The 14,805-nt window shown below is 42.1% G+C and overlaps 1 protein-coding gene and 1 long non-coding RNA gene across 4 annotated transcripts in view; one reads left to right on the top strand and one right to left on the bottom strand.

Annotated features, from left to right (window-relative positions):
- The window catches only part of LOC147034284 (ribosomal protein S6 kinase alpha-3), a 344,798-nt gene that overhangs the window by 26,787 nt on the left and 303,206 nt on the right, over positions 1-14,805 (bottom strand). For all 3 annotated transcript variants that reach the window (XM_085880085.1, XM_085880096.1, XM_085880089.1), the window contains 3 exons: positions 14,062-14,204; positions 4,897-4,967; positions 4,307-4,395 (listed from right to left, as the gene is read on the bottom strand). In XM_085880085.1, coding sequence (XP_085736211.1) covers positions 4,307-4,395; positions 4,897-4,967; positions 14,062-14,204 — 303 coding nt within the window. The remainder of the gene's footprint in view (positions 1-4,306; positions 4,396-4,896; positions 4,968-14,061; positions 14,205-14,805) is intronic.
- Positions 1-14,805, top strand: part of LOC147034286 (uncharacterized) — a 137,853-nt gene that overhangs the window by 32,867 nt on the left and 90,181 nt on the right. The gene's annotated exons all lie outside the window — the stretch shown is intronic.

Here is a 14,805-nt window from a genome sequence, read left to right as displayed (position 1 = left end):
ATTACCGAACGGGCCCTGGACAGTACGACGTTTGGCGTTGACTGGTGGTGGGGTCGGTGGTTGTGGAAGGAGAACGGCGAAGGTGGTGGGGGGTTTGCTGTGGTGGTTTGGTGGTTGGCGGGCGTCGTTTGGGAATGGCGGTGAAGCGATGTTTGCGGGATGGAGTTGTGGAGGTAAAGAGGCAAAGGTGGTGGTGTTTGAGTTTGTTGGCGGCTTAATGGTCCAAAATAACGATAGAGAAAGAAAAATGGCTAACTCAAAGTGTCGCAGCCCGGATGAATCACTCATATTCCCTCGAAACAACAGGTGTGGGCTAACTACACATGAACTTATCGATATATCTCACCTGAAGACCCTTTATGGTGTATTGCGAATTTCTACAGCCGTAACAATATATACATCGTCGGAGAGGTCAAGTGGATCTCTCGCGTCGTCGTCACTTTGAGGATGGAGGGGGGGAGGAGGAGTGCAGATTGAGGTGGGGGAGGGGGGCTTGGCCAAGTCATGGTTCCTTTCTGTGGTTAAGCTAGATGCTTCAAGACCGAGGAAGGCTCCATTGATGGCAGCATGGATAATGAGACAGCTTGGGCCATGGGTCATGGTTCCTTGCTGTGGTTAATCTTGATGCTTCAAGACTGAGGAGGGCTCCATTTGGCCTTGGAGACTCGTGGGTGGTGGTGGTAGCTGGTGGCGCATGTGTCGTGGTTTGAACATGCATGTGCACCTTCTGCATGTTGTTGTGAACACGTGCATTCAGTGTTGCACTTGTGTACATGTTATGTGTGGCATTTCTCTCTCTCACACACACACACACACACACACACACACACACACACACACACACACACACACACACACACACACACACACACACACACACACACACACACACACACACACACACACACACACACACACACACACACACACACACCTTGGGCTTGAAGGAAACAACCCGAGCTGATGTTGCATGAGGAAAAGGCAAGCTGCTTTCTGTCAATACAGTACTTTCAAAATGATGTAATCTGCCCCAGAATGCTCAGTGCTCATGTGCGGAAACCCGAGGAAACTACCGCGCTCGGAACGAAATAAAGTATTTTAATGTGTATGCGATTTAAGGATTCTAATTTGAAATGGCTCAAAGCTTCTAAAATAAGCCAAAAACACTTGCAAAAGTACCTAAGAGAAAAGGTTGTGCTTCTGTACAACAAAAGACTTGGAGAACTTTATCATCTCGCTGAACGGGTACAGCTGCTCAGAGTACAAACTCCCGCAAGGGGTAGGTGGGAGTTTATAACGAAGGGAGGACCAGTGTGTCTGCATGTGGGAAGCATAGTTTTCTTATCTCAGAATATCTAAATGGGCAATGAGGCTACACACATCCCTATTTAGGATGAAAAGTAGGGTTATTGTTTGTGAATTTAAATTTTTCATATGTTGATTATAAAAGGGTAAATGGATTTTACACACCCAAAAATTCATGATTGGCTTATTGTTAACAGCTTTACAATGCTGAAGAAACTTTAAATAATCCAAGCTGAGGTGGCAAGTTCATATCCATAGAGAAACAAATTAAACAAAGTAGAGGCCATAAAGGACCACAGCATGGGAGGAACCAGACAAGCCGAGTTGTTATATGGAAATGCACTGCCTTTTGCCTGAGAGACAAAAAGTGGAGATTTAAAGGGAAAATTAAAAACAAATAGGACCACTGGACCTGCAGCTTATCTGGGCCCTGGCCTGATGTTTTAACCCAAATTTGGTAGCATTATGAATGGTGGGTCTGAAGAGGAAGATTTTTGAAGGAATTTATGTGATTTTTCCCAAACTTTACGAAGGCCACCATTTTGACACTTTTGGTCACGTGATCGGAATGACCTCCACAATTTAACATCCCTACCCTGCCCTGATGTTTTAACCCAAATTTGGTAGCATTCTGAATGGTGGGTCTGCAGAGGAAGATTTTTGAAGGAATTGGGCGGGACCGCCATTTTGATCTACTTAAAGTCATGTGACCGAAACGAGCTTTGCGATCCCCATTACCAGTCAGGAGTGGAACCTTGGTGCCAAATTTCAGCGAGATAGACTCAGCGGTTTGACCGGAGAAGTCGAAATATGACAACGGACAGACCGACGGTGCACAATGACAATACCTTATCTGGAATTCTAATTCCAAATAAGCTAAAAATAGCAACAAAGGAGAGGATATCACCATGCAAGGCCAGGCAAAACATACAGTGCAAAATATGGTGATAATCTACACCATTGGTACCTTTTGGGGGGAAAAAAATACAACATAAAGATATTGTATTTCTTTATATTGTATTTTTCCTGACTTGCAAACAGGGAAAAATTAATTGGTAAATAATTAGTGGTGGTTGGTTTTGGCAGCAAACATTTTTACTCGAATAGGATAACACTGACCAGTGGTGATCGTATATTTTATGCTCAAAACGTGTTGCCGCCTTTCGCAGAATTTTGGACCCAGGCCTGATCCTCAGCTTTGAGAAATATGATAACGAAATCAGCGTGAATCCAAAGTACAAGTCCAAATCGACCACTGAGCAGCCATCCAATAACAAGTGGTATTTAGAATCCAATGAACTTTGGCCATTACCCAAAACAAGGAGAAGGTTTTCAGGAAGGTGGTTAGGGTATGCTGACACGTGGAAAATTACAAGAGGAAAAGTATTTGCGACTGGAAGAAAATGCATTGCACCCAGTTTGTATCAAGTGACGTTTTAAAATTCCGAAAAGAAACACGTGGAAAAAGTCCTAAAAGTGGAATATGTTGCATACGTGACGAGGACTAAATCAGAGTTGATCTTGCAAGCTGCATATTAGGGGATAGTTGGAGGGAGTGGGTGGGGGTGAGAGAATAAGACAATTTTTTTTTCAAAATATCCAGATGGTAAAGATGATCAGAAAAAAGTGACAGCTCCTGCAAAGTTGACAAAACCCAAGCAGGTAAGGATCCAAAATGTATAAAAATCCACCAAGTAAGAAATGTTCACATCACATGCAACTTGACAATTCATTTAGCAGTATAACAATGATTCGGTGAACAAAAAGACAAGAAGTGCATTGCTTAAAGATTTTGGCCCAAATTAGTTGGCTTACAGCATCATCATATACAAGGAAATGCATACACTGGGAGGCCATTTGAGCCATCATACTTAAGCCATATCCCAACCACACACTTAGCACAGACTTCAGGTAGTGCTACGTAAACAGCTAACCACGAGAAGGGAAGACAGATATAACTGGAAGGGCACTCGGTAGAGTTCATACCTCTGCCATGCAACGCCCGATTGACAAGAACATAATCGGGCCCAATATTTTTTTGAAATAACATGCTATGTATCATTTTTGGCACCATCTCTCAATGGTGAAGAATCACTTTACAAATAAATAAATAAATTCTCGTATCTGCATCTGGACATGGATCTTCACCAAAATCTCATCAATTTGTCCTCGTCACGTACCCAACCTGTCCACCAAGGTTCTTTTGAATCCGTCAACTTTTTGAGATATCGTACTACATATCGTTTTCGCCCGAACTCTCAATGGTGAAGAATCACTTTTTTAAAAATTATCAAAGCCCGATCTGGATTTTCACCAAAATCTAATCAGTTCATCCTTGTCATATACCAAACCTGCCCACCAAATTTCATCTGAATCTGTCAACAACTTTTTGAGATATCCTGCACACAAACAAACAAACAGAGATGGACAGACAGACAGGGGTGAAAACATAACCTCCTTCCACGGCAGAGGTAACAATGGCACACAATGGTATCTTCAAAGATTCGTGGTATACTAAGCATCCACAACCAAACTGCAGACAGGACAGTTGGCTGTGTACCTTCATCAGAAAGAGAATAAGAGCCAAGGTGCAATCCCACCCCCAATACTGCATCAAAACAGCAGTTTATGATCGAATGTGATCTACTTCGGGATTGAATGTGGACTAAACAGCTCAATGCAAGCAGACTATCAACTGAACAAACTGCTTACACTTATTTGATCATGAGTTGTAATAAGAGAAATACAGGAGAATACGTTTACCTCAATTGTGGCTTTGAAAACTTTTAATTTGGAACATACAGAAGGTGTCTTTTTCGCTGTTTTGAAAAGGACAATATCCATAGCAACTGCTAAACCTTTGCTGCAGTAGCCATGGTTTCTTCAGCTAATAGAATGTACCGGCCAACTCATCTTTTCATTTGCAATCAAGTTTCAAAAACGATTGCCTGGTGAGGAAGGCAAATACCTCATAGACTCGTCTCGACATTAGTCCACTTACCCAGACGGTTGGCTGGGTTGCGTTTGAACAGCATTCGTAACAGACTTTGGGCCTCAGGACTGAGGAACTGCGGCATTCCAAGCTTTGCTCTGTGGGGGAAAGGAACGGAAGAAAATGAAAGAAGCTCAATGGTTTCGTCCTGGTTTGATCAATCCAGGTTTGGCCACATTTTGCCAGATAACACGAGAGGGAAAAGATGTAATCTCATGAACAATTGAACGAGTCCCTTCCATGAATAGGTTTTATCATGTTACAGCCAACAATACATATTTCCAATTTCATAATGTCAAAATGACAGCTATATATATATTTTTTTTTTTGGAAGGTTTTTTTTTTTTTTTGGAAGGAAGGAAGGAAGAAATTTTTGGAAGGTCTTGGAATACTAAGTACCTCGTTTGCAGAATCGTTTGAATACAAATTTGCTCCACAAGCATTAAATATATCAGCAACAGTAGTCCAGATATCAGCATGTTTAAAATCATGTAAATAATGCAAATAAAATGCCAATTATAGTTTTCATCTTCCATGTATACCAAACAGAATGATGCAGATTATTAATTAATGAAGAAACATTCTGCAAGAACTCTTACTTCAGGATGAGTGTCATAGTGTCCTTGCGATCTTTTCCTTGGAAGGGAAGAGTGCCTGTCAACATCTCAAACTGCAAGAAAGACAAAGGGTTTTTGGAAGCAAGTTAGTGATGGGGAGTGGGTGATAGAAAATTTTATGTTCTGTCATTTCTATTATGAATGCACAATAATTGTGGCAAACTGAACTCACGCAACTTATAAATCATGACAATAACAAAAACAATAGTGAAGTCGATGGCGCATCATCGCAAATCCCCATGCTTGTCACTTAACGCAAAGTTGAAAGATGGCAAAAAGTTCCACCATACCAAGAATGGTCCAATATCAAATTTTGAGTTAAAAAAAAAAAATCTTGTTTTGACCCCCATGACTACAAAGTCCCCACCCTCTGGGGCATAAACCAGCGGTGAAATCCCCCATAAAATTGTTACATATTTCATTCATCCCCCAATGTTCATTGCATATCCAAAGTTTCATTTTAAAATTGGGGCAATACCCCTGGGCACTCACCCGGTAGCGTCTGGATAAGATAATGAAGGAACTACTGGGAGGCGTGGATGACCAACAGAATGTTATGGAGAAGAAAGTGAATACCTATTTTGGCGAGGAACGGATGATTTTTTTTTAAATGTCATGAAAAAGCTTTCGTACACACTGGGTGAAGGTTGTGGTCAGGTTTCATCAGAATTGTGTGTATAGTTTCTGAGAAGAAAGCAAATACATATTGTTGTGGGCTGGGGGTCGGTGGCGAGAACGACCGTAAGGTGGGGAAGTTTACGCCGTCTCCCACCAGACTCCCCTGAATTTATAGGCCATCGCTCCGGATAACTCCGAAGCCGGCGGGTCGATTAATCGACCGTGAAATGCCAATATCTTGACCACGTGGCGTAGGGTTAATTGTCCAGATCCAATATACCTAAGTAACCACACAGTCTTGGCTACCGGGGATTCACGCCCTCGGAACGTCTGGCTGAACCGGATCACTCTACCAGCTACGGTAGAGTATCAACTTCCACCTACCAACTTCGGCTCGGATGCAGTCGAGCGGGCCTGCCCAGGACGTTCCGGCTACGATGTACCGATTACCGGGGATGAAACCCCGTCTGAACTCAGACCCAGACCATGCTGGACCAAATAAAGAAAGGACGGAAACGAGCTGGGAACATTTCTAATAATTTATTTACAGTAAATAAAAGACAAGAGAAGCAAGACTTAAAGCGAGTATTCAAGAAGTATTTACAATGATCCAAAACACTTATTCAGGTCTACTTAAAGACGGGCCCACACGCAGACACACACACAAAAAGCAAAGAAACCGCAGAGTTCTTTATTGGACCCTCCAGCCGATGAGAGAGAGACGAGCTGGGGGTCAGAGTTTGGTGGGTACCTGACCGTTGGAGGAAGGGCATGCTCCGCGATGCGGCACCCGACAAAGGTCGTTGGTCCGATCCCCAGTCGCACGTGGGGGACTCAAGGCCCGTGGCGGAGTTCGGATGGTAAATAATTGGGGTCCACGGAGGGGGTCAGGGTCACTCTGTCCTTCCTTGTAGAGGGCCAGCAGAGACACGTTCGCTGCCTCGAAGGCCCTCTGCTCAACCCTCGTGACAGCAAAAACTCCTTCGTAACAGCAACGCAGACGTCCTGTCACCACTTCATAATCGCCCTCATAACCACCCCTTCGTAACAGCAAGAACCCTAAGGAACCTCTTAGAACTCTCGTGCAACCCACCAACACCTCAGAGAGTGCTCTGGAATTTATGGACCTCCCTCAGTGGGGAGGAGCCTTGGTCAGCACACCTCGCTGTTCGCCTCGAATTGGCCAGGATCCTATGGGCATAGCCTTCCTGGGCGGAATTTTGGCCATGCCAGGTAAAAGCCGCCCCTCCCCTCCATGCGTATTTGAGGAAGGTGGATGGTGTTGAAGCCACGATTGCGTGTGGAACGTTCGTGGAAGCCGAGGACTGGGACCGCGAGGCCCCCCTCTCGGCAAGTCAAGGTACGAGCAGCCAACGGTGGTGATGGGCAGGTGGTGAGATGTAATAACCTAACTATAAAAAAACATCACAACGCACAGACAAAAGGAAGGGACCTGTCTCACACGTACTTACCGGCATAACTAACTTTGGGACCTGAATGTTGAGTGCGCATGGTTTCCAGATTCGTAACAATATTTTGGGGGGAAACCCCTCATAAACTCCCTTCGGGCTCGATTTTTTAATTGCCTGAACAAACTTTGGTACATACTGGGTGATGAAAGTTGTGGTCAAGTTTCATCGAAATTGTGTCTGCAGTTTCAGACAATAAGTTTCAAGTGTTTACGGTGGACAGACTACGTGCCAACCCATAAGCTCCCCTCAACTCGGTTCCAGTTGAGCTAAAAATGTGTCCGCAATTGCATTTTTTGGTGTTTGACTTTGACCCCAAGAAAACCCCCTCGGGGTGTGGGATGAAAAATGATACCCTCGCACCTTCTTGCCATGTGGTGAACGTAATTACCAAGTTTGGTGAATTTCTGCACAACAGTTGAAGAGATAGCCTGAAAGATGAACAATTCCAATATCCCTCCCCCCGCCCCCGTTGTGTTTAATTTTGTTAGCGTGGGGATAATGACTGCAGGGAAATTATAACTGCATTACTAGGGCGTACAATTAAATGCATGTCTTGGGTGGTGCTTTTAATTGCCAACGCAGAATTTCGCAGCAAAATTTAAAATAAGTTAGTGTGAGTGCGAGTACGAGATAATTTGGGTGATTTGTGGGTATACCAAAGCAAGCTCAGCACGAGCTGACTAATATTTTCTCAACTTCTGCTGGATTTGTCAAGTAAAATCAACAGGTCTTCCATGAATACGTTAATTGAAATATTAAGCATTGAAACAACTTTTAATCGGAAAAACAAAATAAAGAAATTAATAAATGTGTGATCACATTATAAACATTAAGTATTGTAATCCAGTAACTGCAGTCAACTGTAATGGGGAAATTTTCATTTACATATTTTGTCTTACTTTTCAAATTTAAATTGTCTTCATCAATATTTGTCAAAGTGTGATAATGAACAAATATTATAATTCAATTGATTTGTACTGTATTACAAACAGTTTACAGTGCCTATGGAAAGTCTACACCCATTTTAAAAATTTTCACCATTTGTTGCCTAATAGCCTGAAATCAGACTTTTTCCACCTATATTTACACATAATAACCCACAACTTCAAAATGAAAAACAAATTCTACAAATTTCAGAAAGTTAATAAAATGTACAAAACTAGAATATCTTGGTTGGATGTGTCCACCCCCCTTATAAAAGCAATTGTAAACTAGAACGACACTTGGTAGAGCGCATACCTCCACCACGCAATGCCTGATCCATGAGAACATATCAGGCCCAAAACATTTTTGAAATATCACGCTATATATCGTTTTTGGCCCGATCTCTCAATGGTGAAGAATCAGTTTATAGATTAAATAATTCTCGTATCCAGATCCGGATTCGGATCTTCACCAAAATCGAATCAATTCGTCCTTGCCACACACTCAACCTGCCCACCAAGTTTCATCTGAATCTGTACACAACTTTTTGAGATATCCTGCACACAGACAGACAAACAGACAGAAAGGGTGAAAACATAACCTCCTTCACCTTTGGTGGTGGAGGTAATTAGCTTAGGTGCAACTGATCACCTTCAAGATCACACAGCAAGTTAATTGGCCTCCACCTTTGTTAAATTGTCGTGATTCTGATTATTTCAGAATATCAGCTGTTCCTGAAAGATTCCTCTGCTGGGAAGTGTATTTCACAGTAAAGACAATCATGAGCACCAAGGAGCTTTCAAAAGACCTCCGGGATAAAGTTGTGGAAAGGCACAGATCAGGGAATGCGTATAAAAATACACTACATGGCTAAAAGTATGTGGACACCTGCTTGTCCAACATCTCATTCTAAAATCATGGGCACTAACATGGAGTTGGTTCCCCATTTGCTGCTACAACAGCCTCCACTCTTCTGGGGAGACTTTCCACGAGATGTTGGAACATTGCTGTGGTATGGGGATTTACTTCCATTCAGCCACAAGAGCATTCATGAGGTTGGGCACTGATGTTGGGTGATTCGGCCAGGGTCACAGTCGGCATTCCAATTCATCCCAAAGGTGTTCGATGGGGTTGAGGTCAGTGCTCTGTGCAGGCCAGTCAAGTTGTTCCACACTGATCTTGACAAACCATTTCTGTATGGACCTTGCTTTGTGCATGGGGGCATTGTCATGCTGAAATAGGAAAGGGCCTTCCCCAAACTGTTGCCACAAACTTGGAAGCACAGAATCGTCGAGAATGTCATTGTATGCTGAAGCATTAAGATTTCTCTTCACTGGAACTAAGGGGCTGAGCCCAAACCATGAAAAACAGCCCCAGACCATTATTCCAACTCCACCAAACTTTATAGTTGGCACGAAGCATTCGGGCAGGTCGCGCTCTCCTGGCATCCGCTAACCACAGATTCGTCCGTCGAACTGCCAGATGGTGAAGCGTGATTCATCACTCCAGAGAACGCGTTTCCACTGCTCCAGAGTCCAATGGTGATGAACTTTGCACCACTCCAACTGACGCTTGGCATTGCGCACAGTGATCATTGGCTTGTGTGCAACTGCCCGCCCATACAAATCCATTTCATGAAGCTCTCAACGAACAGTGCTTGTGCTGACGTTGCTTCCAGTCAGTTTGGAACTCGGTAGCGAGTGTTGCAACCAACGACAGATGATTTTTCCGCAATATGCGCTTTAGCACTAGATGGTCCCGTTCTGTGAGCTTGTAGGGTCTACGACTTCCTGGCTGAGCTGTTGCTCCTCGATGTTTCCACTTCACAATAACAGCACTTACCAGTGACGAGGGCAGCTCTAGCAGGGCAGAAATTTGACAAACTGACTTGGAAAGGTGCCATCCTATGATGGTGGCATGATGAAAGTCATTGAGCTCTTCAGTACGGCCCATTCTACTGCCAATGTTTGTCAATGTAGATTGCATGGGTGTGTGCTTGATTATATACACCTGTCAGCAATGGGTGTGGTTGAAATAGCCAAATCCACGATTTAGATGGGGTGTCCGCATACTATTGGCCATGTAGTGTATTTCAAAGGCCTTGAATATCCCTTGGAGCACAGTCAAGACAATCATTAGGAAGTGGAAGGAATATGGTACCACCAAGACTCTGCCTAGGTCAGGCCATCCCTCCAAATTGAATGAGCAATCAAGGAGGAGGCTGATCAGAGAGGCCAACAAGAGGCCAATGGCAACTTTTGAAAGAGCTACATGCCTTTATGGCAAAGACTGGTCACTGTATGCATGTGACAGCAATATCCCAAGCATTTCACAAGTCTGGCTTGTACGGTAGGGTAGCAAGAACGAAGCCATTACTCGAAAAAGCCCACCTCGAGTCCTGTTTGAGGTACGCAAAAAAACACTCGAGATTCTGAAGCCATGTGGCAAACTGTTTTGTGGTCTGACAAAACCAGGAACGCAAAATGTTAATTTTGGTGCAAACCCAACACAGCACATCACCCAAAGAACTCCATCCCTACTGTGAAACATGGTGGTGGCAGCATTATGTTATAGGAATGTTTCTCATTAGTAGGAACTGCGGCACTTGTCAGGATCGAGGGGAAAATGAATGGAGCAAAATACAGAAAAATCCTGAAAGAAAACCTGCTGCCCTCTGCAAGAAAGCTGAAATTGGGACGGAAGTTCACTTAGATGCATGTCCTTGAGTGGCAGAGTCAGAGCCCTGACCTAAATCCAATCGAAAATATGTGGCATGACCTGAAGATTGTTGTCCATAAATGCTCCCAACTCAACTTGACTGAGCTTGAACAGTTTTGTTCAGAAAAATGGGCAAATATTGCCCAATCAAGGTGTGCAAAGTTGGTAGAGACCGATCCCAAAAGACTCAAACCTGTAATTGCTGTCAAAGGTGCTTCCACCAAGTATTAACTCGTGGGGTGGACACTGATCCAACCAAGATATTCTCGTTTCATATTTTTTATTAACTTTCTGAAATCTGTTTTTCCTTGGAAGTCGTGGGTTACAATGTGTAAATAATGGTGGAAAAAGTCTGGTGTAATGCAATTTAATTCCAGGCTATAAGGCAACAAAAGGTGAAAATTTGAAAGGGGGTATAAAATAGTGTCCAGTATTGATGTCGTAATATATCATGAGGATGCGGCCCAAGTACGACAGGGAGGACTAGTGGAGGTTGGTTGGGGCAACCATGGTCCTCGATGGTGGATCAGTTCGGAAACCCTCATTTAGGCCGCAGGCTTGCATATTTGAAGGTGATCCCTCACACATGTGTTACATACAAGAATGCAATTTGTTTGGTGTGGAAAGAACATGCTAAAGAAAGTCGAATGGGACTAGAAACAGGAAATAAGTTAAAGTAAAGATTGAAATAAAAGAAGTTCTCAAATTCAGATCAATTCAAATAGAATATTGTGAGAAGAGGGTGTAAAAAGGTTTTTAGAGGCATGAAGTGCAACAAATACAGTAAAAGCAAATATAACAAGAAAAAGAGCAATCATAGATTGCAGACCCTCGCCAGGACTTTTGTGTGGTGTATTTTGTGTGGTGTTTGTGAGGTGTTTGTGTTCTGTTGTGTTACGTAATTACTGTGAGACATAATTAGAACTGCCACATTATAACTGCTGGCAGTGATGACCGAGTACAAAGACGTCTCGCTTTGATTGAACACCTGACCCTGACCCATGACGTTTTAAAAATGATTATTCAGTTGAACTTAGAATGGGATTAAAATAAATTCAATTAAAATCAAATGGAAGACCAAATAGGTGCAAGTCCTGCATTGGAGTGATCAGAAGGAACCCGAAGGAGCAAAAAGCAACAATGAAGTAATCAGAGGGAACCTGGATAGGATCCGTATTTCAGCTGCTACTCCTCTACCCTCAAACCTATCCAGGCACAGCCGAGTGAGCCTTATTCAGATTAAAATAAATCAATCAAAAGAAATAAAAATAAAAAAGATCCCAGATCAAAAATATTAAATGATTCTAGCTGCCAGACCATGTGTCCGATCAAGTTGAAATTTAAAACATGCATTCCCCACCACTACTAGATCATAATTGTGAAGTGTCACGTTGATTGATGAAGAGGTTCGAGAAAAATCAAAACATTATTTAATATCTTCTTCAATCCAACGTGGCTTCCAAATCATATGACCTATCAATTATTCCTTAAACTTGTACACCCAAGGCTTGGAGAATATGTGTGTGACATTTCCCCTCGATCTGTCCAACTGTTCTGGAGAATAAGGTTTTTCATAGGTTTTAAGGTAAATCCAATATGGCTGCCAAACCATATGGCCTATGACCTCATGTGTGAACCTTTTATTCCTCATGGATAGGCCATCATATGTGTAAAGTTTCACTTCGATCTGTTCAACCACTTCAGAGATGATTTTTGAAGGTTAAAAAAAACAAACAAAAAAAAATATGGCTGCCGAATCACGTGACTGATGACATCAAATTTTTTCCTGTGGACCATTTTATCCCTTGATGACCCTCAAAATTTTTCATACTGATCAGATGTAGCATTCTACATATGCAATTATGGCATCATAACGAAGGTGCCTATGATGTCATAAAAAAATCACATTCCCCATGAGGAGTACTTGCTATGTGCCCAGTTTCAATTTTCTCTTTGGTGTGGTTTCAGAGATAGAGGTCCAAAGTTTTTGTTTTTTCCAATTTGGCTGCCACACCACATGACCTGTGACATCGTAATTATCATTCAAACATGCCATATGAGTTAGTTGTACATCTGATGAAAATTTTGCCTCAATTTGCCAAGTAGTTGTGGAGAAAAACACAAGTTCTGTGCAGACAAACAAACAAACGGACGTAAATGCAACACCCTCTCCTTCGGCGAGGGTAACAAGAAATCATCTCAAAATGAAAAGCTTGTCCACATCTACTTTGTACTCAAGCAAAACGTGACGAAAACGAGTTAAAAAATTTTTTTATATATTTTATTCATTTGTGTTCTCCACAATCTCATCATATAGGTTTGTTGAAGATTTGATGACAAAAGCTCATTTGGTAAAAATGTTACGGCCTGGACACACACACTGAATCTCAATGGTAAACAAGGATTTCAATTAAAACATTTATGGCTGATCCACCGCTTCACCGATGACGTCATCCTTACAACCCTTTATTCTCCATTGGGAGTATAATGAGATGTGCCAAGTTTCAAATTTTTCTGATTAGCGGTTTCAGAGATGCGTCTTAATTTTTTGCATTTAATCCAAGATGGCTGCCATACCACATGACCGATGACATCACAATTATCATTAAAATATTCTCTGTGGGGTTTGGGGGAAATCACAAATACCCAGAAAATTGTCAGACAAGTGGTTGCTTTGAACAAAAATAAAACAAAGTTTTAAAAAAAATGTTTAACGTAAAAAAATTATTCAAAAAAGGCCAAAATAAAAAGGGTTGAAGAATAACAATCATCATTATAATAAGAATAGGAATAGACTTCCAAGCAATATAATGCCAAATGAAAATGATTATAACAAAATTATTAATTTGTCTTCTCCAGATTGTCAAAATAAAGCTTTGTTGAAAATTTGATGACAAAAGCTCAAATAGTAAAAAAAAGTTGTTGCCCGGACAGACGCACAGACAGAAGTGATTGCAAAATCCAGTCTGCCGCTGCGTGGGGGACGGGCAGATTGATTACCTCACACATCAAAGATGAATACTGTCAGACTGTGGGACAAAAGCTTAGCCTTTTAGAATAAATAAACAAAGCATGGTACAGTATGTATATTGAACCAGTGGTTTGCATTCACCACGTGCCATCTTGACCCGCTCAGATTCAGCACACGGCTGTTTGTGCGATTGAACAAAGCCTCAATGGGAGAATCGATTATGGACAAAAATCAACGATGACACGGCATGTTAATAGCCGAAATGAACATTCAGTTACACAGCCTGTTAACGAGTAGTCCAAAAAAAGGAACTCTGAACAATAATCATCGAAGCAAAAGCATGTATGCGTCATCTCAAATGGTTACTAGAAACACAGTTGGAATGTACACGAGTAGAGTTTCAAAATGGTATGAAGCAAGTGCAGTGCGAGTAACTCTGCTCACCATGAGAACTCCAAAAGACCACCAATCCGCACTGTGCGTGTGCCCCTTGCGGTTCACCACTTCGGGTGCCATATATTCCACCGTGCCACAAAAGGAATAGGCCTTCTTGTCATGGTCTATCGCTTCCTTACTTAGGCCAAAGTCTGCACAATGACAGTGTGAGCAGAACATGATTATACAAGTTATCTCAAGTGCAAGCGAGAATCTACGTTGAGGCCAAAGGACCTGCACATAGTTTAGTTGTTGTAACAAGGCAAAATGCACCGGTATTTAAGTGAAGAAGAAGAAGAAGAAGAAGAAGAAGAAGAAGAAGTAGAAGTAGAAGTAGAAGTAGAAGTAGAAGTAGAAGTAGAAGTAGAAGTAGAAGTAGAAGAAGAAGAAGTAGAAAAGAAGAAGAAGAAGAAAAAAAATTGAAAAGAGCTTGAAAACCTGGTAAGTTTTCCTCTGCCCCCCCCCTCCGACAGCCCCCACCACTCTGCATCCCAACTAAGTTTAAATTTACATTGATAATGCGATCAGTTACAGGCAAAAACAGAAATTGGAAGTACGAAAGCTTTGAAAGTGTGGAAATGTACTTTTCTTTCAAGTAAATGCAAGTATTTTGCATTGTTCAGAGTCAATGTAGTCTATTGCAACCCCAAACAGGTCATACTGTACTTCAACATAATTTACTAGGGACCGATGTCAAGCTATTTCATATCCTTTGGGCCGAAGCACATCTGTGACACTGAAATACCAGTCTGC

This window comes from Eptatretus burgeri, chromosome 1 (assembly GCF_056783735.1).
Source record: "Eptatretus burgeri isolate ZD-2024b chromosome 1, Ebu_testis_v1, whole genome shotgun sequence".
Taxonomy (NCBI): Eukaryota; Metazoa; Chordata; class Myxini; order Myxiniformes; family Myxinidae; genus Eptatretus; species Eptatretus burgeri.
This window is presented reverse-complemented; position numbering and strand designations above follow the sequence as displayed.